Genomic DNA, 23,649 nt, shown 5'->3' with positions numbered 1-23,649 from the left:
CATTAACCTCTGCCTTCAGAAGGAATACCACATCTGCAATTATTATCCTTCTTCTAATTTGCTACTTTTGAATTCTGAGGTCTAAAAATCAGTAACAAAGCTTGTTTGAATTACAGGTATAGATAAAAATAATCCTGAATAAGGATCTATAGGGCTCTTCCATGAGTTGTTTCTGTGTGCCTCAGTTTTTTTAATTTTCTACTTCTTAGCCATGTTCTGAAGAGGTAAAGTGGAAGATAACCAGGTTTTTACTGGGTAAATTGTTATTGTATTACACAAAATAGTGGTTAAATGCATGGATTCTGAAGACTAGATTGCCTGTCCTGGTTTGAACTTATTAGCCTTTACAAAATTTAAGTTACTTAACATTTCTGAATTTTGGTTTTATTGTCTGTAAAATGGCAGTAATATATTATACCACTCCCAAAATATGATTATAAGAATGAAATGAATCAGTACATGTGATGCACTTGGAGTATGGCACATAGCAAATACCAAAGTACCAGTATTATTATTTTTTCCTTATATATTATTATACAGTAATCTGAACATTCTTTGAAAAGAAAAAAGTGTTATTAGTTGGCTATGCATCAAATGAAAAATTACCTAATTTTTCCTTACTTTTATAGAAATGATTGGATCTCAAAAAGGATAAAGACCAACATGAAAGCTGTGAATAACTTAGATGTAAAAAACCCTGTTTTAAATTGAATATGAATTTTATAACATAACATGCTTTATAAGAACTAAAATACAATCTTATTATTAAACAATTAAATTCTTATTTATCTGACCTTCCAGCCAGTTACACTGAAAGTCTTCCCAGCACTTCCTATTGTGACTGTTCTCTCCCACATACCTGGAAAAGTAGCTGGATAGGGGAAGAAAAAAAAGATTAAAAGCCTTTCAACCAATTTATATTTATATAATCTAAAGACATAAAAAGATACTCAAGATTAATGAAAATAAATATAGCATAGTCAATATAGTTATTTCAATAGTATTTTTTAAGTTGATGTAACTTTAACCCAAAACATTAATAGTTGCATATGTTACAAAGCTTTAAAATACTGTAATATTACACCAAAGTAATGTATAAAACAGATCAAATAATTTTAAGAGCAAATTTATTCAGGGGCAGGAGTGGCAGTAGGCAGAATTCCAGGCAGGTCAGTGTAGTGAGTGTTTAACAAATCATTATGTGGCCTGGTCTTGACTGTGGCCTTGGCTACTGCTTAGCCCCCTTCTACTCTGCCTATTTTCTGAGTCTATTTCTGTAGAATTCCTTGAGTGATGGATCTTAAAATGTGGTCACCGCACCATTAATAACAACATCACTGAGGAACTTGGAAGAAAGGCTAATTCTTGGCCCACATCCCAGACCTACTGATGCAGAAACTCTGAGGGTGGGGGCCCAGAAATCTCTGCATGTGTTCCTGTGTGCATGTTTTGTTAACAAAATCCCACACCACATAATTCCCCCATTGCAAGGGTTTTAGTATATCCATGGAGTTGTACAACTATTACCACATCAATTTTAGAATATTTTTTTGACTCCCAAAAAATTCATCACATGCCTTTTAGGTATAACCCCCTAATAATCCCCATTCCAACAGCATTAGAACTCATTCCTGAATGGAACGTATTCAACACATGTATTTTCTCTGTAATGTACATCACAGCTTCCCTGCACTTATAAATATTAGATAGCACTTCACAATATGCTTGGGGACCATTTTAAATAGCATAGTCACCGTGAAAAGAATATTGTTGATAGCATGAGCTAAGACGAGAAGGCAGAGAGGGAAAATTGCCATGTTCACTTTCAAGTGGGAATACGCAAATAAGTTGATTCAATTTTTTTCACCATCTCTGCATGTCTGCAAATGAAACACTATGAGTATTGATTTTGGGGTGGTGATTACAATTTGGGGAGTATGTAAATTCACAAATACAGATTCTGCGAATGATGAGAAATGACTGTATAAGGATTTATTGATGTTGTAATAAAATCATTCATTTGGTCATTCATTCACTCATTAACATTTATTAGCAACTACCACCAAGTGCCAGAAACTAAGCTAGATCTAGAGAAAGATGTAGCTCCTGTCTTCAAGAAGCTTAATGTCTAGTGGGTAGGAGACCAGAGAAACAACACTTGTAATAGTGAGATAGTGCTACAAACAGCAGTAGGCATGAAATACTACTCAGGGTAGAGAAAGGTGTTAAGGGTTGTTTTCTGTAGCTGTAATGCTTGAGCTGAGACTTGGAAATCCCATAGGCCTTTGCCAGTCAGAAAAGGGGGAAAATGATGGGAATGCAGCTAACAAAGTCATGTGGATAAATAAGCATGAGTGTAAACTTTGCTGGATGTTGAGAAACTGCTCCTCTGTTAATGGTCTGAGAATGCTACCTCCAACATTGCTTTTTGGATTTCTCAAGTAATTTAGTTGTAAAGCTCTTCACAGGCAATCTCACAAACTTTTCATTTGTCTTCTAGAGGTCAGAGGATGTTTTTCTGTTTTTCTTAGAGTGTTGGTACATACAAAAAGAAAATAAGTAGCCATTTCTTGAAGGAGGTGCTCAAAACTACCATTTTCATAAAGTAATCTGCTCTAAGGACCATTCCAGCATTTGCTAGACATAATTATATGCTATCAAGTTTTGAGACATTTCTAGCCTTCTACAGTATTTCAAAAGAACACTGTGACTCATGTCCCACTTGTCTATTCCAGAGAGAAAATCCACACTATGTATCATGCAGATTGTCACTTCTTTTAAAGTGATAATATATATCCAAAATCATGCCGATTTAGAAATTCTGATTTAGAAATTCTTTGAAAGTAAGAATTACCCAGAGAAATGAATATAATCCCAGCATGGTGTCACTATACATTATGTGTGAAGAAAATCAAAACCACTTGGACATCAAATGTAGCCTCTGTTCACAAAATATTAAGTCTAATTATAATATTAAAAAGGAAAACTAATTTGTCAATTTTAGCCACTTAAAAGTGGATGTCTTTTTTAGTAAGTAGTCTGATCAGTTGAATAACAAGAAATCTTACATTATTTCCAAATATTAATGGATTAGTATATAAATGTCAGCATATTCATATACCTCTCTTCTAAATGACTGACAAATTTAATAAAAAAATTTAAATTTTTCTTCAGTATATTATAAGTTAAGCACAGTGATATTTGAAAGGCAACTGGTCTTTGCACATTTCATTTATGAACCATGATCCATAAATTAGCTACAGCAGCTATAATAGTTATTCACAGGCAATCTAAACTTCAGTAGAAGTTAAAGATTAACAACATGCAGGGCCTCCCTGGTGGTATAAGGGGTTGAGCATAGCACTGTGAAGCTCACTGCAGCCGCTGTGGCGTGAGTTCAATCCCCTGGCCAGCCAGGGAGCTACCCACATGGCGCAACAGACCTTTCCTGTCTGCCCACTGCTCCCCTCAGCAGTGTATTTCAGTCAGTCTGCTGTTCTGTTCCCCACTCTGTCTCTGGGGAATCCTCTCACCTCCCGCACCTCTGGTCTGTACCCCAGTTCTTCTATACGTAAATAAATCTTAAAAAAAAAAAAAAGATTAGCAACATGCAGAAAAATGCTCCTTTGGGGAAAGTTGTCTTTGTAACAACATGAAGATGATGCTAATTTCATGATTTATGGCAAGAGAGCCTTACTGTGTTGTATTAAAGAACTACTATCACACTCTGCAAATAAATGTATTAACTTTCAGCCATTTTGTGTCTTTCATGTAGCAAAGGCCACAGTATTTGATAAAATATCTAAGTTTTAATGCAACCACATTATACTCTGAATAATGAAATAGTGACTTCAGTTTTTCTTGTTTAAGTTTTATGGGCTGTTATAACAGCCTAAAGTTTAAGTTGTTAGCTTAAAAATGTATCTCTTGATATCTTTAGCAAGTAATATTATCAGTTACACTTTTTACAATGAAGGGCTTACAGTATAAAATTTAAAGAATATAATGGCTTAAAGAGTACACATCAAGATCATTTAAAAAGACAATTGGAAATAACATTGCTAAATTGAGTCTAAAAATCTAAAAACTAAAAAACATGTCCCTTTTCCCATGGACATGATACGTACGTATTATGTTGAGTATAAAATGATGTTTTTTCTTTAGACAGTTGTTTTTCAATGTTTAATCTCCAAAAATTACAAAAACAATTAACTGTTCATATTGTCTGATTTTCTTTTTTTTTTTTTTTTTGCATCGATGGAACACAATATTGTCTGATTTTCAACCAGGGAAAAGTTCAAATGACAGGAGAAATCATCCACAAGATGGCTGAAGGTAAACTCTATTACAATTTTGACATATAACAACAGTTTTTTGTGTTAAGGTACAACCCCTACAAATCTCTACCCTTCTTTATTTTTACACATTCTAGAGAGAAAAGTCATTTTTCTTCCAGGGATTCCATAATCCATAAAGTTTTGATAACTCACAAAAATGTATTCCCTTATAATTTGATACTGATCATCAGATCTATAATTCCACTGGTCTCCAAAAACCTCCATCTCTATATCTCACAGACATTGAAACTCCACAAGTCTAAAGCATATAAAGCAAGACATTCCTTTGCTCACTTTCCCTCACAGATCGACTCCTCCTCCTCCACATCTATCTTTGGCTAGGGTTTCATCACTGCTGACTGATCCAGACAAAAGGTGACAGAATCACAGTTCTTGTTCCCTTGCCATCTTCAAACACTGTATTCTGTTATATAATTTCTACTTCCAAATAGCCCTCAAATGTTATCTCCAGAGCCAGGGAACCTTACTTGCTTAAGATTCCCTCCTATAACTGGCTTCACCTTTCTAAAACAAATCCAATCAGGGAATTAATTCCTCTACCTTGTCACGCCTTTTATAATAGTTCTCAAAGTAGATTCACTGACACTCTGGTGATCAAATTAATACAGAGAGCTTTTTAAGCAATCAATTTAAAATTTTCTTCCACAAAATTTTCTTAAGCATTTAAGATTGGTGTTACCACTTATCTGATAATGAATACTACCAATAGTGAAACCAATTAACATTTTAGTAAATGAATTTATGGCAAAATCTGAAAAACTCAAGTATGTTGATATCAATAGCTCTTTGTTACAAACACACAGAATTGTGATTTTTTTATATTGATATCTCCAAATTATTGATTTTTGTTAGGTAAATTGCTTCTAGCTTCAGGATGGAATGCAATATATCATAATTTCATGATGAGAACATCATAACTTCAAGGTGTCTACCATTCAAGACATTTTCAGAACCACTGGTTTCCTCAGTAAAGTTAGGACTCTTTATTTTCATATGTGAATCACCCTATTTTTCCACCTTTTAAACCACTTACTTTTCTTAAGTATTTCTTGTTTGCATGCCTCCTTACCTGAGTACATATTAGTTTATTCGAAAGGAATTTTCTTTCTACTCCTCTGCCTAGTTAATTTCATCCTTTGTCCACTCCTTTGCTGATCCCCTCAAGCAGCTGCTTTCTCTTCAGTGTCTCTACAACAATTTGTCATGTACTATTGGGATACTTAGGATACAAAATAAGTCCACTAATTTTTTAATTAACTGGCTTCTGTCACAGTGATTTCAGTTATCCTTTCCCTGCTATTTTCATACTTCTTTCTCTCTCAACAATTATTTTTTGATTATCTACCACATGCAAGACCCTGTTCTGGGAACTGGAGATTTAGAAGAGAACAAAAAAAATCTCTTGCAGCTTAGAAATAGAAAACATAGACCCTGATATTTGCTACAGAAAACAAAATAGAAGAGTAAAAGGACAAAGCAAATGCCAGAAGGAGGTGCAACTACCTTAAATGATGCGATCATGAAATTTCATGTCTGACTAGAGACCCAAGGGAGGTGAGAGACTGAGCTATATGCACATCTGGAGGAAAAGGGCCAGTGCTACGATCCAAAGAAAGCAGCCTGCTTATAATCTTATCTCTGATATTAGTCTGGATTAACCCGGAAGATACTGGCATTTGTGAGACAGGCCAGGAGTAAAAGGTAAAATCCTGGCAAAGTCCAATTAGTAATAGTTTATTGTCCTTGTAATGTTTTCCCACCAATCTGGCATTTTGTCAACTGTTCAGAGAGATAGTCCAGGTCAGGGATAAGTTAATCTTCCTATGTCTTAGGTGTCAAGTCATAAAATTTGATTCTTGATAAAAAGGCACAGATATAGGCAAAAGAACCACTTCTCTGATTTCATCACTTTATAGTATGACCTGAAATCTCTTTCCCTAAATGTGTACTGTTTGTCCTTCAATCTGTTCATTAATTTACTCAAGCATCATTCATTCAAATATCATTTTTAGTGCTCTTATAGACAGACACCCATTACAAAGACTATTTAGAGGGCCTCCCTGATGGTGCAGGGGTTAAGTCTCAGCACTATGAAGCTATCGGCAGTTAGTCACTGCAGGACAAGTTCGATTCCTGGTTAGAGAGCTAACCCACATATGGAGCAGCAGACCCTATCCAGTCTCACTTTGCTTCTCCCCTCAGCAGTATATTTCAGTCAATCTGCCTGTTATGCTCCCTACTCTGTCTCTGGTGAATCCTCTCACCCCCTCCCCTGCACCTCTGGCTTATACCCCAGCTCTTGTATGCATAAAATAAATCCTTAAAAAAAAAAAAAAAAGAATATTTAGAATTGTTTTGGGATCCTTTCCAATCAGTAGTTCTTCACATGCCCAAACACATCATTTAGACTTGTGAGTCTATGTCAGTACCTATTTTGAAATGCTTATTTCCAGTAAATACAAGCCATTCATAAACCTCATCACTGATGCAGAGTGTGTCATGTTTGATGCAAAGGTCAGCAATTACTTGGAGTTCCTCTTTGGAATAAACCTACACATATTAAAGGAAACATAAGAGCAGAGTCAATTACTATTCAACAGGTGAGAAAAGGATATGTCGGAAGATGGCAGAGAGAGAACAAAGATTCACTTACCTTGCCAAAAGGGTTATGTGGAGTATTTAGTATAATAGCTTTGGTTTTGGAATTAAATTTACTTGCTAGCTCTTGAGGGTCCAATGTCCAGTCAGAACTAGACCATTTTTTTCCATCAACAGGTTTCTAAGTATAAAGAATGAAGATGTGATTTAATTCAATTAATTCAAATTTGCTGTCTTACAAACAAATAACCTAATATGGGAAAAAATTAGAGAAAGACATGGCAAAGGTAACTGAACAAATGACTAACAGAGAAATTAAGTAGAAATAACTAAGCTTTAGTTCTCTTGAGAGTCCAAGAGGAACTGAGTTGCATGGTCACACTTGTTAAGTGGAAAAATGAATTCTGTCAACATTAACAGCTATTATAGTGCCTATATCCCTTCAAAGGAGTCAGCTATCACTATGGTTAATATATCTGATAATGTAAGGTTAATAAAAAAGTCCTTTAGTTCACCTTAGTGTATTATTTATTTGGGTGAGACTTTTAAAAAGGCAATAGCATTGTGTTACATTCCTGAAGATAATAGCAGGTTAAAAATATCACTTCATTCAGAATTCAACAAGCATTTATTGAGCACCCAGCATATATCCCACATTGTTAGTCACTGGGGAGTAGTGAGTCACAGATGGTCTCTGACTTCTCAGGTTCACAGTTGTTGGGGGAGACACATAACCACAAAGAATATATTATATAAAATGTGGATGTTGGTACAACAGAGACACATGACAACATATAAACTAACCACAGCTGCCCCCTTAGAATTGCTGACTACCTTCTATCATAATTGAGATATGTAATAAATCCCAGGAAACAATCAAAGTGGAAACTTTATCAGTAACAATATAATTGGTCTTTTCAAAACTTCTTACAGCATGGGAATTGTACTGGCAAACTTACATATCTTAGGGGAATATAAACAGGTGTTGCTCCAGCCATTCTCACCATGGGCTCATAACAATCATAGTAAGGCACTATTATTATGACCTGAAATAAAGCCAAGCAAAAATATAATATATAGATCATTACTCATTTATTAAGTGTCGTGTACCTCTATTGTGTCAGACATGAGACATGTGAGATGCAGCAGTGCAAAAAGCAGGTTTTGTCTTCATGGAGCCAGTATTCAAATGGAAGATACCTTGGAGGTAATATGTCCCAGGTAGCTGTAGCTGAAATCCTGGGTCTCTTAGGGAGATCTATGGATGGGATTGCAGTGGAGACCTTTGAACTTGCATGCAAAATTTTATCTGCAAAGGTAAATTTTCCCGGGAAATAGGGCCATTGTTCTCATCATCTGAATTTTCAAATTAGAAAATAAAATGTCAGCTAGTGACAGAAAACTACAAGGAAAGAGAATACTGCAATGCTTTCTATCATAAAGGCAAAGTTATAATTATTGCCATGAGAGTAAAGATGTTTCTTTTTCACAAAAAGCATCCTTAAAGGAAGGATAGATGCAGGTTGAGGAGGCTACTGCCTGACCCACAGTCTCCCTCACAGTGACTTATATACAGATTATGTCTTTTTTCCTAGCCCTCTGAGATTATTCCTTGTTCCTTTGCCTCTACATCTTCTTTCTCAATCACTAGCCTGACTTTCATATGGGTGGACCAATCTAATCAGTCCAGTTGGTATCCCACCCACATCCCTGGCTTTTTGCTATTCTATAAGGAAAGTTTGCATATTTATAATTCCATTTATCTTTGGTTAATTTAAATTTATCGCTTAATCAATTTATATTTATCATTTTTATGATTATTGGAACATCAATAATTTATCATTGAATACATTTAATTTTTCTTTTTTAAACCTAGTAATTACTTCACAAAATTTCCTTTTATTGTAGTTTTAATATTTATTATTTTAATGGCAGACACTCTATTGAATTCTAGAAGAATTTTTCATTGCCTGTGTGGACAACAATCCTAAATTACTTTTGAAAAATCTGCCAACCATTTATAATTTTATGAGTCAACACTAAGTTGTCTTAATTAACTTTTTGTTAGTGAAAATAATGGTAACCTGATTATTGTTGTACATGTGCACTGTTCACAGTTTGTATTTCCTATGATGTGAATTAACTATTCAAGGCCTTTCTTGTTAAAATCATATGAGGCCCTTACATTCTTAAGTCCCTTCGTTTGTGCTAGTCATTCAACTCACAATGACTACCTACATGAAACATAATGTGCTATGTTAGGGATTAGGTATTATGGAAGAGGAAAAAAATGAACCAGAAATGGATCTTTCCCTCAAGTGACTTGTTCTTAATTAGTCTGCAAAATTCTCAGGGACTAAGGCAACCTATCTTCATAAACCTTGGTGAGAAACACCATGGCTGATGTGAAGTGAGAACTCAATAAAGGAAAATAAATTGGGGAGGCAGAGAGACAGAATTGAAAGCATATATCTAACACTCTTTGCTATAATTTCTATATTTTTATAATGGGAATGATTCTCTTTTTGAAGAATTTTTACTGAACACTCAGTATTTTAGGTTCTGGCAGTATAGCAATAAACTAGTTCTGCAACTTACATTCTACTGAGAGAGACTTCAAAGAAACAAAGAAACAAGGAAATAAGGGAGATAAATTCAGGTAGTAAGAAAAGCTATAGAGAATAAAACAGGTCAGCATAATAGAAGTCAACATGAGTTTCAAAATAATAGATAGGGTGATTAGGGAAGAAAGAATAGATAGGTGAAGGGCAGAGCCTTGCATACTCCAACTGGTGCAGAGAAGGAAGAAACAATGAAAGATAAACAATATCAAAATGTGAGATGAAACTTTCACCTGTTCTATAGAATTAAAGGACATTATGTGTAGCAAAGAACGAGGGTGCTTTCTTAAATATGTTTCCTTAAGTAGTTTATTATCCAGCAGAGTAGAGGGAATTAGAGATATATAAAAAAAAAGCACAAATAAAAGTGAGACTTTTTATAAAATGAGGTACAGATAAGGTGTGATGAGAGTTCGAAGAAAGGAATTAACAATATAGATAAGGGCAAATATCCATTCTTCAGACCCAGTTAAAGCAACACCTCTCTAGAACTTTTCAGATCTCTTCTTTCTGTTACCACTGTAACTCACACGATCCCCACTACAGACTAGGGGACTATACATTCCTCATCTGTCTTCTATTAGACAGGGGGCTCTTTCCACATAGACACTGCCTTTTAGAAAATTCTCCTCTCCCACAGATCCTAGTATGCAGGCCTCAATAACACTGACACAGAGTTATTAGAAAAAGTAGAATTGACTGAACTCCATGCCAAAGTGGGTCTTCACATCACAGTACCACCTAGTGGAAATCACTCAACCTTCTTGTGGGACCTCCCTCACAGGGTGCTGCTAACAACTAAGAAATATTAACTAAAGCCTTGTTGATTGAGTTAAGACTAAAGGTTATTTTAACAGTGCAAACTGAAGATTAATTTTCTTCCATTCTGGCTAGCCCTTCTACCTGTCCTTATCTAAATCTAAGTTCACTACAAAAATAATAAATAACTATAACAAAATGGATGAATCTCATAGATATAACGATAAATGAAAGGAGCCAGAATCAAGAGTACATACTGTAAGATTCTATTTATATCAGGTAAAAGAGCGGGCAAAATAAAGCTACAGTGACAGAGGAAAAAGAGTGGCTACCCCTGGGGGAATACAGACTTGGGAGAAGTAAACTGGAGCCTTCTGGAGTGTTGGAAATGTATTATATCTTCATCTGGTTTGTAGTTACATCAAAGTCATTGTGTTAACATACATATACATGTAAACTTATTGAACTCTATACATTTAAGACTTGTGAACTTTACTGCATAGTTATTATACTCAAAAATAAAGTAAAAAAGAACATAAAATAAGTGAAAGATTCAAAAGTAGGACAAATGGTAGTGACATGATTATGTCAATATACTTACTTCATCTCCCTCATCAATTAATCCTTGAATGGCACTGAAAAGAGATCCATATGCTCCTATTGATACGAGGATTTCTTTATTTGGATCAATTTTATTTTGATAAAACTTTTCATATAAGCAGGACAGAGCTTTCACAAGTGATGGATGACCCTATTGAGTAAAAGAGAAAAAAATCTTGAATTTGATAACAGGACCTATTTCTTTGAGGAAATTTGGTTCTAAAATATAAAATTTTTTAAAATTTTTGTTTTAAGTTTATAATTATCATTATCCAAAGACAATCTGTATCTTTACATAGCAATACACTTAAATTTTTCCCCTGCTTTCAGATGGTTCCCACCTGAATGATCATGAATACTTGGTAATGACTGAAAACTTCCTATCATATGATTGGTTTTGAAATACAAAATTTTATGTTATTTGCTTTGATTAAAAATTGACTTTCTAAATTCCTGCTTTGAGTGAGACCATCCGATATTTTTCTTTTTCTTTCTGGCTTTTTCACTGAGCATGATCCCTTCCAGCTCCATCCATGTTGCTGCAAATTGCATGAAGACTAATTATAATAAAGTAAAAATCAAAATCAACAAGCAACTATAAACCAGAGACACACTACAAGGAGAGGGAGGGAAAAGGGAATAAGATCAAAACAAGGGTGGTGGGAATTGTATGGAGACTATAACCAAGATGAAAATGCATACATTGTGCAAAAATGAAAAATGATGTAAAAAATACATAAAATTAAAAAAATTAAAAAAAATGACTTTAACACCAAACATATTCTTGACAATAATCAAATCACATTTCACAATTTTACTTTTGACAATAATTAAATCATATTGAATAGAGTTGGATTATTTCCCCCAGTTAAAATAATCCCCCAAGCTTGCATTAACTATTTATTGCCTGAATCTCTTTCTCCAAATGGATTATGGAGGGGGGGGTGGGCAAAAACAAATTCACCAAAGAAATTCACATTAATACTGATGTGACAGTAAAAGTTAGGTGAAAGCACATCATCCATATTGATAGTTCAGTATGTAGCAGTTTCTAAAAGAACAAAGATTGCAAACCACAGTCTAAGAATTAGGGAGTCTCACAACACCTTGATTAGCTCCTCCTCAATCTTCTCATCTTCCATGCTCCCTTCTCTTTCTTTCCCTTTCCCCCTCATCTCACTTTGCATTGAAATCAATATTTATTATTTATCTTCTGTCTAGTATCTCCCTCCTTTTTTTGCTTTTGGAGAACCACAGCAATTTTGTCAGTTGTGACTAAGTGTCCAAATGCAGTTAAAAATACAGCAAGAGGAAAAGACCGCTGAGATTCAAGCTCAAAAAATACACATGAATTGTTGAAAGAGCTGAGAAGGTTGCCATCAGTCCTGGAAATTAAAAATTTCCTTTGAATTCCATTTTAATACTGGATGTAACAAATTCTAGCAAAGACTGATCTGAAAGCAACCAGAAGTGCTCTAGTTCTTTCCTTAGAATGATAAGGATCTGTGTTTTCAAAATTTTTTAACTGTAAAAATAATTCAAGCTTCATATAATAAGCAAAACTAGGCAAAGATGTGCAAAGAAACAACTATGTTCTCTCCTTAGTATCACTTCCTTCCTGTATTTCAAGGTGGCCAGTGTCCATAGCCTGGCGACAGGTCCATTCCTGGTGCTTATACCAATACAAAAACACATATACATAAACACTTGCATATTTACAGAATTTTACAATTTACAAAAATTGGAAAATATATAAATGAATGCACATAGTCATGTTCCAATAAAACTTTAGGGGTTTTAGCTGGATTTGAGCCATAGGTAATCGCTTGCCAAACCCTTCTATTAAACAGTTTAAAGAGAACTGACATCTTAACAATATTTAGTCTCCACTCCATTCATTTAGGTATTGTTTAATTTCTCTCAGTAATGTTTTGTTGTTTCTTGCCTATATTTTTCAAATCCAGTTCTAAATATTTGATGCTTTTGCTGCCACAGTAAATGATATTTTAGGGAATTTTGCTTTCTAATGGTTCATTTTTAGTATATAGAAATATAATGGATTTTTGTTTATTGATGTTGGGTCCTACAATCCTGCTCAATTCACTTAGTAAGGTATGGCAGTTTTTTTTGCAGAATCTAAGAAATCTCTGGCTATCCAAGGCATTTCATCACAGAAAGACAGAGGTTTGAATGAGACAGAGAGGAAGAAAGTAACTAGTTAGAAAGAGAAGATGTAATTAAGTAACTAGTGCTGAGGCTGTGTAGGTATTAATGAGAAAAAAGATAAGCCTCAAGAGAATATTCTTCCCATGTTGCCATGGATGCCATTCTGGAGTGACAGCAAAGGAAAGGCCACAAGAGGACTGTGGAGAAGCAACTGGAAGCAGCTATCTTAGGACATAAGGGTAATCTGATAACTCCATTGGTTATCAGATTGGGACATTTAGTCCCAGAAAAATAATTACAGAGAAATGATACATGTGCATGTATACACAATATAAAATACCAGCTCTTGTCCCACATGGGGTCCTCATGTACTTACAAAGCCCCGTGTATACTGATTCAGGTTATCCACTGCTGCTATCTTTGATAATTCTTCCTTCACATATGTAGGAGGAGAAATATCTGGAAGGCCTTGGCCAAGATTGACAACAGAGGGGTCTGCAGCCAGCTTAGTAAATTCAATCCTAAAATGAAAAAACACTAACATTAATAAGTACTCCAGTTACAGAGTTAGCTTTTTATTACTTCATGGTCTTATTATCCCAGCCACTGTCAGGCTACCTCATCAACCATTAGTAAAGAGAGCTAATAAGAATAGTTCACAGATTAGAAGATAAATTCCATGAGACATTAACCACATTTTCTTTGCCACCTTCCAGCACCTATCACAGGGATTGGCACATTTGTTAAATGAGTAAATCAGTGTGTGGCTCATTAACTTACTTTTATTTCTACTTAATAGACAAATTAAAGTGTTTTTTATTTATTTATTTTATTTATATATATTTTACATCATTCTTTATTTTTGTAGAATGTATGCTTTCTCCTCTCAGGTGTAGTCCCTGTAACACTCCCACCACCAATTCACGCTGCACCATCACCATAGTCCTTTGTGCTCTTCCCTCACCTGTTTTGATCCCTCTCCCTCCTCTGTAGAACATCTCCAATTTACTGTTGCCTTAAAACAAGTGCTTTTAGTTACAGATGATAGATAAAGCAAATAATTCCCAACAAAGGATAGAAAATATGGGGAAAAAACCTCACCAAATTATTATTGTTTACTGTCAGATACTTACCACACGTTTTTATCAAGTCCTTCAATACGTTTTGCATTTTTGAATTTTAAAGAAGTTTTCTGAAAAACAAACATAGAATGTATTTTTAAATTGCCTTAATCATTATTCAAAAATATCAGGAAATTATAGGTAACTCTTCCTTTTCCCCATTATACTATAGAAAAAACAGCATCATAAAGATAAATTCCAGAATCCCAACACAAAATTGTGAAGAACCCATCTCCCACCAACTTCCCTAAGAATACCCTCTCTTACAAACCTTAGATGTTTATTTAAAGATGTTAAGAACAAAAATATCATTCTAGCTTAAAACATCAATGTAAAGACCTGAAATAAAATAAAGGGAATGATAACAATACTGTGAAAAATATATTAAGTCAAGCTCTAAATAAAGATCATTTTAGATAAAATATGTTAAGAGGTTAGCAAGTGAATTCCTTGTATGATTGTAAAGCAACCAACCCATTCTGAGCAGGTTTATGAACGGTTCTAGCAGCCACATGCTCTTCGCCGTGGTTTGTAGTCGCTCCAACACTCTTCCGTACACTCCACTCCTCCACCCTTAACACCGCACTACCACCACACCGCACTCTGCTGCACCACCCTTATATTATCAGTCTTTTAGCGCAGGTGTACCCACTTCAGGTGCCCGCCATCAGGCATGCACCCAGGATCACAGGGCTCCCTCATCTATCCTGATGGCGGAAGGGCAGAAAAGCCCGACACCTTTTACCTTACCCTACAGTCCACCCCCTCAGGGTTTTCTGCCACATAGTCTACGTATGTACAATTTTTTTAAGCAAACATAAACAGTGCAGCCCTGGACCACAAAAGCAAACACACCACAAAATGACTAAACTTAATTTTCCTAGGGGCGGAAGGACAGAGAAGTTACCGGTACCAGCAATGGGAGATCCCTCCCATCGGGCAATATATATGCCAATTTGGCATCCGAAGACAATATTGTTGCTGGCATCAGTGGCCTTCCAGGGCGTGAATACCACACTCGCTTTGCCAGTGAAGAGGCATCAGTGGGTTCTACATGCAGCAGGAGTGGAGAGCTCATAATGGGCCACAGAGTTATTACAAATGTCCCCTTGAGGATTGCCTGCTGATCTGTCACTCCAGGGTGGGTAACACGCACCCGTGGCGGCCACTGCGCACTCACCCATGGTTTTATCTGTAAATTGGCCTCCAGGCCACGACCCCAAGGGGCTATCAGAGCCACCCACCGCATGTGGGGAGCCTTCACTGTCCAGGGCCATTCCCAGTCCACAGTCTGCCCTGGGTCCACTCCAGTTGGGGCTGGCAATAGGATGTTGCCCTGCTGTCCAAGTCCCGGTTTTAATAAGATGTCTGACGTCTTTATTTGTAATTGGATGGGAGCAGCGGCACGATGTAGCAATGCCTCCACTGGAGCCAGGCCGCCTCTCCTGCTCCTCTCATTCAATGTCTGCAACACCTCCCAGAGACGTCGGCTCCACCCGGCCAGCGTCTGAGTGGGGGCAGTGGCTCTTAGTCCTTGCTTCAGTAGGCCATTATACCTCTCTATAATCCCTGCAGCTTTGGGATTATAGGGAGTGTGAAACTTCCATTCAACACCCATGTTCTTGGCCCACTGCTGCACCCGGGCTCCTGTAAAATGAGTCCCTTGATCGCTCTCCACTACCAGCGGACGTCCATATGCAGCACATAGGCGTGCCAGTGCTGCCAAAACTGCCTTTTGGTCCGCATGTGGAGCAGGGTAAGTTGCCAATAACCCGGTAGCAGTGTCCACACAGGTGACAGCATATTGTTGTCCATCGGAGCGAGGTAGTGGTCCAATGATGTCAATCTGCCAGCGTGTCAGGGGTACCTGCCCCCGCAACACCTGGCCTGTAGATGCAAAAGGTCTCCGGGGGTAAGTCCTAGAACATACTACACATGTTTCACATGCAGTCTGGATTTCTTTTAAAGTTACAGGTAGACCCCAGGCACGTACAGTGGCCCACATTGTCTTCTGCCCTGCGTGGAGCAAGCGTCTGTGTAGCCACTGCGCAACATCCCGCCCTGGAGCAGTTTCGAGCCATCGAACCCGGGCTAGGGTATCTGCCTCATCATTGCCTGGTGAGGCTAATGGGGCATGTCCTGTGACATGATAAACAGTCACCTGCTTCTGATGCCCCAGATCCCATAGATCTTTCCATAGGGCCTGGCCCCACAATGGCCGATGCATAACTGTCCAGTCATTTAAATTCCATGTGGAAATCCACAGTGTCAGACCCCTGTACACAGCCCAACTGTCAGTACAGATTACTACAGGGGAAGGCTCATGGGCCACCACCATCCATACTGCTCGCAGTTCAGCCCATTGGCTGCTCTGTCCCGTCCCGGTTTCGAACCAGATAGTGTCTGTTTCTGGGTGTACAGCCACCGCTGTCCAAGAGGCTGGCTGGCCCCGGCTGGAGCCATCTGTATACCAGGCCTCTGCTGGAATCGGTGCTCGACTCTCCTTGTAGGGACTAGCTTCAGGTTCGGCTTCTATACAGGCTTCTGAATTTGGTTCCATACTAGTATATGTCACAGGACCAAGAACCTCCTGCAACTCCACCCTTAAGGGGCTAGTTGACAGGGTGCAGCGCTGTTCTAAGTATGCCCCCCACTTCGCCAAAGTGGGCGTTTGAGCAGTGCCACTATGGGGCTTTGTTGTCCAGTCCCGTACCCATCCAGCTATTGGGTAAGTGGTTCTCACTGAGACAGGGGCTGTGGCAGTTATACTTTCTGTGGCTAGTAAGGCTGCATATACCGCAGCTAACTGTTTCTCAATTAAGGAATACCTAACCTCAGCCCCCTTCCAGAGTTGGGACCAGAACCCAATAGGCTGTCGTAGCCTCTCTGATTTCTGCCAGAGTCCCCACCCGAACCCTTCCTGAGTAACATGTACATCGAGCTCACAGGGTCGGGCTGGGTCAAAAACCTGCAAGGCCTGAGCAGTCTTTATAGTTCGTTTGGCCGTGGCAAATGCTGTGTCTGCCTCAGCTGACCAATCCCACCTGGCTTCCTTACGTATTAACATATACAAGGGCCGTAAGAGCTGGGCCATGTGAGGTATAAATGCCCTCCAGTAACCCAGCAGACCCAGAAAGGCTTGCAGCTGCTTCACTGTGGTTGGAGTGGGGTAAGCTTGAACTTTATCTATCACAGCTTCAGGGATAACCTTTGTCTTACCCGACCAAACAACTCCCAGGAACTTAACTGACAGTCCAGGCCCCTGCAGTTTGCTTTCGTTGATTGCCCAGCCGCATGTTTTCAGGTGTGTTAATAAGAGAGGTACTGCCTTTTCCAGATCTGTAAGAGAGTCACTTGTCAATAAAATATCATCAATATAATGGTATAAACGCACTGAAGATGGCCTTTCCCACCGGGCCAAATCTGCTGCCACCAGCCCGTGACACAGAGTCGGGCTGTGCAGGTATCCCTGTGGCAGCACAGTGAATGTCCACTGCCGGCCTTCCCAGGTGAAGGCGAATTGGTCTTGACTTCCTGGGGCTATATCTATGGAAAAAAAAGCATTTGCCAGATCAGCTACAAAATGGTACATTCCCAGCTCGTGGCTCAGACGATCCATCAAATCTGCCACTGAAGGCACTGCAGCATGCAAGGGGGGAACTACCTTATTCAATTCACGATAATCTACTGTCATGCGCCAAGAGCCATCGGGCTTCTTCACCGGCCACGCTGGCGAATTGTAGGGGCTGTGGGCAGTACGCACAATGCCCACTTTCTCCAGCTCTGATATTGTGCCTGTAATTTTTTTGTAGCCTCCGGGCAACCGATATTGCTTGGTATTAGTCACTCGCCTAGGGACTGGCAGTTGTAGGGGCGGATGCTTAGCGTCTGCCTTTACCACTCGCACTCTAAGGCGAAACTCTCCGACTGTGGTTTCTAGCCATAAGCCACGTAGTACATCCACCCCCAGGATGTACTCCGGGATGGGCGATACATACACTTTATACTCTTTAGGGGGTAATCGCCCAATCCCCAGAGATAGTTTTACTGCTGTCACCTTGACACTCTGGCCTCCATAGCCATCAATATAACAAGTAGACCCATGAAATCTTTCCGGATTTCCATAGAGCAGAGTACATTCTGCTCCTGTGTCTACTAGCGCTAAAACCCTTTGTACGTTAGTCGGGGACCAGTGAATGGCAAGCTCCACATGTGGCCTCCGGTCCCCGCCCGTCCCCTGTGGACGGGTTCCTTGGCCCTCACCCTATTCAAAGGATATCAGGCCATCACCCGAGGACGGGGCTGGCAGCAAGTGGTCTTCCAGCCGCAGGGCGCGTGCCTGAGGCCTGGGGTTTCCAGGCGCCCCTTGAGCAGCAGTCCTTCTCATGGGTGTGAACCTCTGGTCTTCTCGCAGCTGCTGCCATAATTCCAATAAATATGCATTGGGCTGTGCGTCTATTTTAGTGCTATCTACGCCTGCTCTTATTAAATCCATCCACATTTGTTTACGGGTGACTTTTATAGGTTCTGTGATGCCAAGAGGCCTCCTTGCCCTCCTTGGCATTCCTTTTGACCTTTCTGAAACTACCCGTATTCCTTTCTGAGAGCGCCGGCTCTCAACTTCTCCCAAGCTGGCTATCATGGTGGTGACGTCATGTATCTGACGTCCCACATAGGGTGCTAGTACTGCCATGAGGGATCCAAATGTAGAGGAGGGGGCATCCTTTAATACCAAGTCTCTCATTCCTGCTGTGAAACGCTCGTCGTCAGGACCACGCGTATTCACATTAAACATGGCCTGCCACATCCCCAATTCCCGAAGTACCTGCACCAGCTCGGCGTATGTCTGCCATCCGCTTGCTGTCTCCGGCACATCTCCCGCATCAGCCCATACTGTCCGTATGGCAGCCATTATCCACTCCAGGAGGGTGTGGTCGCCCTGGCCATACCGCCGGCTGTTCTGCAGCCTCTGTCGCAAGGATGGGTGTGAAGTCACGGAGGCCAGTCTCTCCATCTCTTGAGCCGTGCAAATAATCCCATCCACCCCCAGGTCCCATAAACGTAGCAGCCAGGCTGCCAAGGGTTCCCCTGGTTTCTGGCGGAACTGTTTGCCCAAGTCCACCAGTTCCGCCTGGGTGTAAGGTCTGTAGGTAGTAAATTCCGTCATCTGTGGTGGTCCCGCTGCCTGACCCCCTGGGGCCATGGGTCGCTGCCGCTTCATTTTCTGAGTCACCACCGGGCGGGCCCAGAGCATGGGCCCGGCCTCCTCCTCCTCTCCAGAGGAGTCCGGCATCTCCGGGGTGGCGGGTTGGTTTACCACTGCCGGTTGGGACTCAGGCAAAGGTTCAGCCTCCCTCTCCTCCTCTCCTGAGCAGGGGTCAGGCATCTCTGGAGTCGCAGGCTGGTTTGCCACCACCGGCTGTGATTCGCGCAAAGGGCCAGCCTCCCTCTCCTTCCTTCCTGAGACGGAGTCTGGCATCTCCGGAGGGGTGGGTCGGTTTCTCCGAACTTCTTCCTCCAGAATCCTCAAATGTTGTTGCTGTATCCGCATCTCTTCTCGTATCTCTTCTCGCATCTCATCCAGTACTTGCTGGATCCTAGATTGCTCTTTCCGCCTGGACTCTCGCAGAGCCGTGAGAAACACCCATCCCACGGCTCCTGCCGCCTCGCGGGCACTGCATCCACTCAGGGTTTCTTCTATTTCATACAGGGCCTGTTCCAACTGCCCCGGGGATCCATCTACCTCTGGCCATTCCTGGGGAGGTGCCCACTGGGCGAGGAGGTCGGCCACCGGGTACCATCTGCTCGTGGCCGGCCATCCAGGGATCCCTCTCCAGATTTCAAAGGGTTTCGTCTGCGTAGAGCTGTCCTGCCTCGAACCGTCCTGCCGTCTACGCCAGTTGTAAAGCAACCAACCCATTCTGAGCAGGTTTATGAACGGTTCTAGCAGCCACATGCTCTTCGCCGTGGTTTGTAGTCGCTCCAACACTCCTCCGTACACTCCACTCCTCCACCCTTAACACCGCACTACCACCACACCGCACTCTGCTGCACCACCCTTATATTATCAGTCTTTTAGCGCAGGTGTACCCACTTCAGGTGCCCGCCATCAGGCATGCACCCAGGATCACAGGGCTCCCTCATCTATCCTGATGGCGGAAGGGCAGAAAAGCCCGACACCTTTTACCTTACCCTACAATGATATATAGGAAGCACTCAACAAATAGTATTTAAACTACTTAATAAGGGGTCCAAATCATCATCATCACAACGTCAATAATAAGTAATATTGCAAGTACTTAGTATATGCTAAGCACTGTTATAGCTTTGCATAGTTAACTCATTTAATATTCACAGCAACCTCACTTAGTGGTTCTATTATTAGCTATCATTTACATATGAAGTAAGTAAGGTACAGAGAGAGTAAGGTCACATAACTTTACATATATTCTCCCCACATTTACAAACGCCGGGGGACATTTAAACCTAAACAGACTTAATTTAGGATCTGAACCCAGACAGTGTAACAGGCACACAGTCAGGACTATTTCCATGCAGTGTCTTTCATGTAAGCAAGTATTACTAGAATGCTGTCTCTTAAAGGAATGTTAGACATTTAGATTAGTTCTTCTTATAGCAAGGAAGCTAGGGGTGTGGTAGAAAAATATTAAAAATTAAAATGATCATACAGCATACATAAGCATTGATGAATTAGTTTTGAGTTCACTGTTAACAAGCTGGTGGAAATAAAAAGATATGTTCGGCAGCATTTTTGCAAAGAATTTTCTAATAAAATATTAAAGTAATTTTAATTCAATCCAGGAGGAAGATAATGATAATGGTTATTAAACAGGCCATTGTTCTCCTTCTATTTCAGATAATGGAACAACCAAGGAAAATACTTTTTTCACTCTCATATTTTTAATCTCTGAAACTCCAGTGAAGTAAATCACATGCAAATTCTCCAGAGGTTAATGTGCCTTTCAGAAGAGCATTATGATTAAATAGCCACCTGAGCATGATGTTGTTCTAGAGACTGCAATTATAAAACTAAAAAGTCCCAGTGGAATAGACAGAAAAAGGTAGTTTAATAACGTCTTTTACCAGCTTTAAAAATTATTTAAAATGTATCTATTTATTTAGTATGTGACTATAAACACAAAGTACATATTCAAATATAAGTGTGCTGTTCTCCCTGCCTCTACTCCCTTCCAACTCTCTGCCTTAACCATCCTAATATTTCAACAATTCTAAGATCTCTCTCACCTCTGTAGCTTCACATGTGATCATTGTTGCCTTTATCCAAACAACCTTTCTACATCAGTGTTTCTCAAACTTTTTCATCACTGCACCCATGAGACTTTTAGACATTTTTTTTTAATCATTCCTCTTCTCTCCCACCCCCCCCCCAATTAATTATTAAGGAGTAAAATTTTTTCATTTTCAGATAGGGTTGTGCTTTGGATGGTCACCAAATATTAGAACAGCTAAGATTTATTTCACTTACCAAGCACCAATGTTCTCCCGCTTGTGGGGTAACACTCCTGTTGAGAAGATATGTTCTATACTCAGTTTAATCCCTGGTCCCACCACCCTGTTCCTGTGATTGGCTCACTCCTATTCCGGTTGTCATATTCAGTTCTCAAGATATATTTCACTTCACTCCAACTCAAGATTAGGTGTTGTCCTTTGTGCTTCAACTACATGGAGTACCTTCCAGCATTTACTATATAATATTTTGCTTGTTTCCACGGTCTGTATCTTCCCTTAAGTTGTAGGGTCTGTGGAAACAGGATTATATCTAAGTTGTTCATTGATGTCTATCTGTATCAATCAGAGTTTTCTAGAGAACTAACAGGGTGTGTGTGTGAGAGAGAGAGAGCGCACGCGAGAGTGAGCATGAGTCTGTGTGAGGGTGTGTCTATATGCATGAATCTAAAGATTCAGGGATATATGGAGGCTGATAAGTTCAAAATCTACAGAACAACCTAGGCTGGAGACCCAGGAAAGAGGTTATACTGCAGTTTGTGTCCTAAGAAAGTCTGGGAGCAGAATTCCCTCTCCCTGTGGGGGGGCCTCAGTCTTTTTCCCTTAAGTCTTTTAGTTGACTGAATCAGACCCAACCCTGTAATAGCAGACAAGTTGCTTTACTTAAAGTCTACTGATTTAAATGTTAATCTCATCTGAAAAATACCTTAACAAAGACATCTAGACGGATGTTGGACCAGATATCTGAGTGCCGTGGATCAGCCACACTGACACATAAAATCACCCTACATGAAGTCCAACACACAGTACTATGTCTACTAGACAGCAAGTTGTCAGCAAATTACTGATAAATGAATGAAGGAAAAAAAAAAACAACACTTGCACTAGGAATGAATTTATGGTGTCAGCAAGTTTGGTACTTATTATATCAGTCAGCTTAAGTTTAATCATGCTTCAGTAACAAATGATCCAAAGTCTTGGTGACTTAAAACCATAAAGGCTTTTTTCTTTTTCATGCTACCTATCCAATAAAGATCAGTTACTGCTCTGTTCCATGTCACTGTCACTCTGAGTCATAGGCTAGTGAAAGTGCTCTATCTGGGAATAATGTCAATTTGATGGTAGAGAGAAAAAATTCTTAGCAGTTTCTGCTTAGATGTATACACATTGCTTCTACTTACTTTTTAATGGCTAAAGAAATTTTATGGATCTGCCTGACACCAACAAGGTAGAAATGAAGTCTAGGGGTATAATGAAATAGGTGGTTGCTATGAGTTGGATTGTGTTCTCTCTCCTCTCTTCCCCAGCCTCCACCCATATTCATATGTTGAAATCGTAACACCTAGTACTTCAGAACGTAACCTTATTTGGAAACAGCTCCATTTGCTGATGCAATAGATTGAGGTCATTAGGGTGGATCTTAATCCATTACTGAGGACAATTTGGAGACAGACTGGCATGCAGGGAGAATACCACATGAAGACAAAGTAGAGATCAAAGTGATGCTTCTAAAAGTCATGGAATGACAAAGATTGACAGCAAACCTTCAGAAACTAGGGGAGAGGTATAAAACATATTTTTCCTCACATTCCAAAGACTCAACCCTACTGACTACTTGATTTTGAACTTTGAGCCTGCCAAACTGTGAGATAATACATCTCTGTTGTTTAAGTCACTTAGCTTGTGGTGCTTGTTAAGGCAGCCCAAGGAAATAATACAGAGATGAAAATTTATAATATACCCTTACAAGACATTAAGTTACAGCACTAGAAATAATTCTGGGGGAATTATGCATGAGCTCCAGATGGGAATATATAATTTATGAGTCAGCTAACTTTGTGAGGTGGCTTCTGCTCCCAGGTGTATTAATGTGTGTTATACATATACTGCACTGCTATGTTATAAACACAAAATGGTAGAGAAGTAACAAGCAGCACC

General features: G+C 39.6%; 1 protein-coding gene across 3 annotated transcripts in view; it reads right to left on the bottom strand.

The window, feature by feature from the left end:
* The window catches only part of KYAT3 (kynurenine aminotransferase 3), a 54,759-nt gene that overhangs the window by 17,607 nt on the left and 13,503 nt on the right, over window positions 1-23,649 (bottom strand). Inside the window, exons 1-8 of one of the 3 annotated variants that reach the window (XM_054690960.1) lie at window positions 15,404-17,479; window positions 14,236-14,294; window positions 13,479-13,623; window positions 10,938-11,087; window positions 7,916-8,002; window positions 7,012-7,137; window positions 6,788-6,908; window positions 795-871 (exon numbers count right to left, since the gene is read on the bottom strand). In XM_054690960.1, the coding sequence (XP_054546935.1) occupies window positions 795-871; window positions 6,788-6,908; window positions 7,012-7,137; window positions 7,916-8,002; window positions 10,938-11,087; window positions 13,479-13,623; window positions 14,236-14,294; window positions 15,404-17,317 (2,679 nt within the window). In that variant the 5' untranslated portion in view covers window positions 17,318-17,479. Of the gene's footprint in view, window positions 1-794; window positions 872-6,787; window positions 6,909-7,011; window positions 7,138-7,915; window positions 8,003-10,937; window positions 11,088-13,478; window positions 13,624-14,235; window positions 14,295-14,494; window positions 14,514-15,403; window positions 17,480-23,649 lie in introns of those variants that run through there. The other 2 variants (XM_054690961.1, XM_037498764.2) reach the window with 2 other exon arrangements.

This window comes from Talpa occidentalis, unplaced genomic scaffold, assembly GCF_014898055.3.
Source record: "Talpa occidentalis isolate TD23 unplaced genomic scaffold, MPIMG_talOcc4v2.1 talOcc4.9, whole genome shotgun sequence".
Classification (NCBI taxonomy): domain Eukaryota; kingdom Metazoa; phylum Chordata; class Mammalia; order Eulipotyphla; family Talpidae; genus Talpa; species Talpa occidentalis.
Note: the sequence above shows the minus strand (reverse complement) of the source record. Positions and strands in the feature narration are given on the sequence as shown.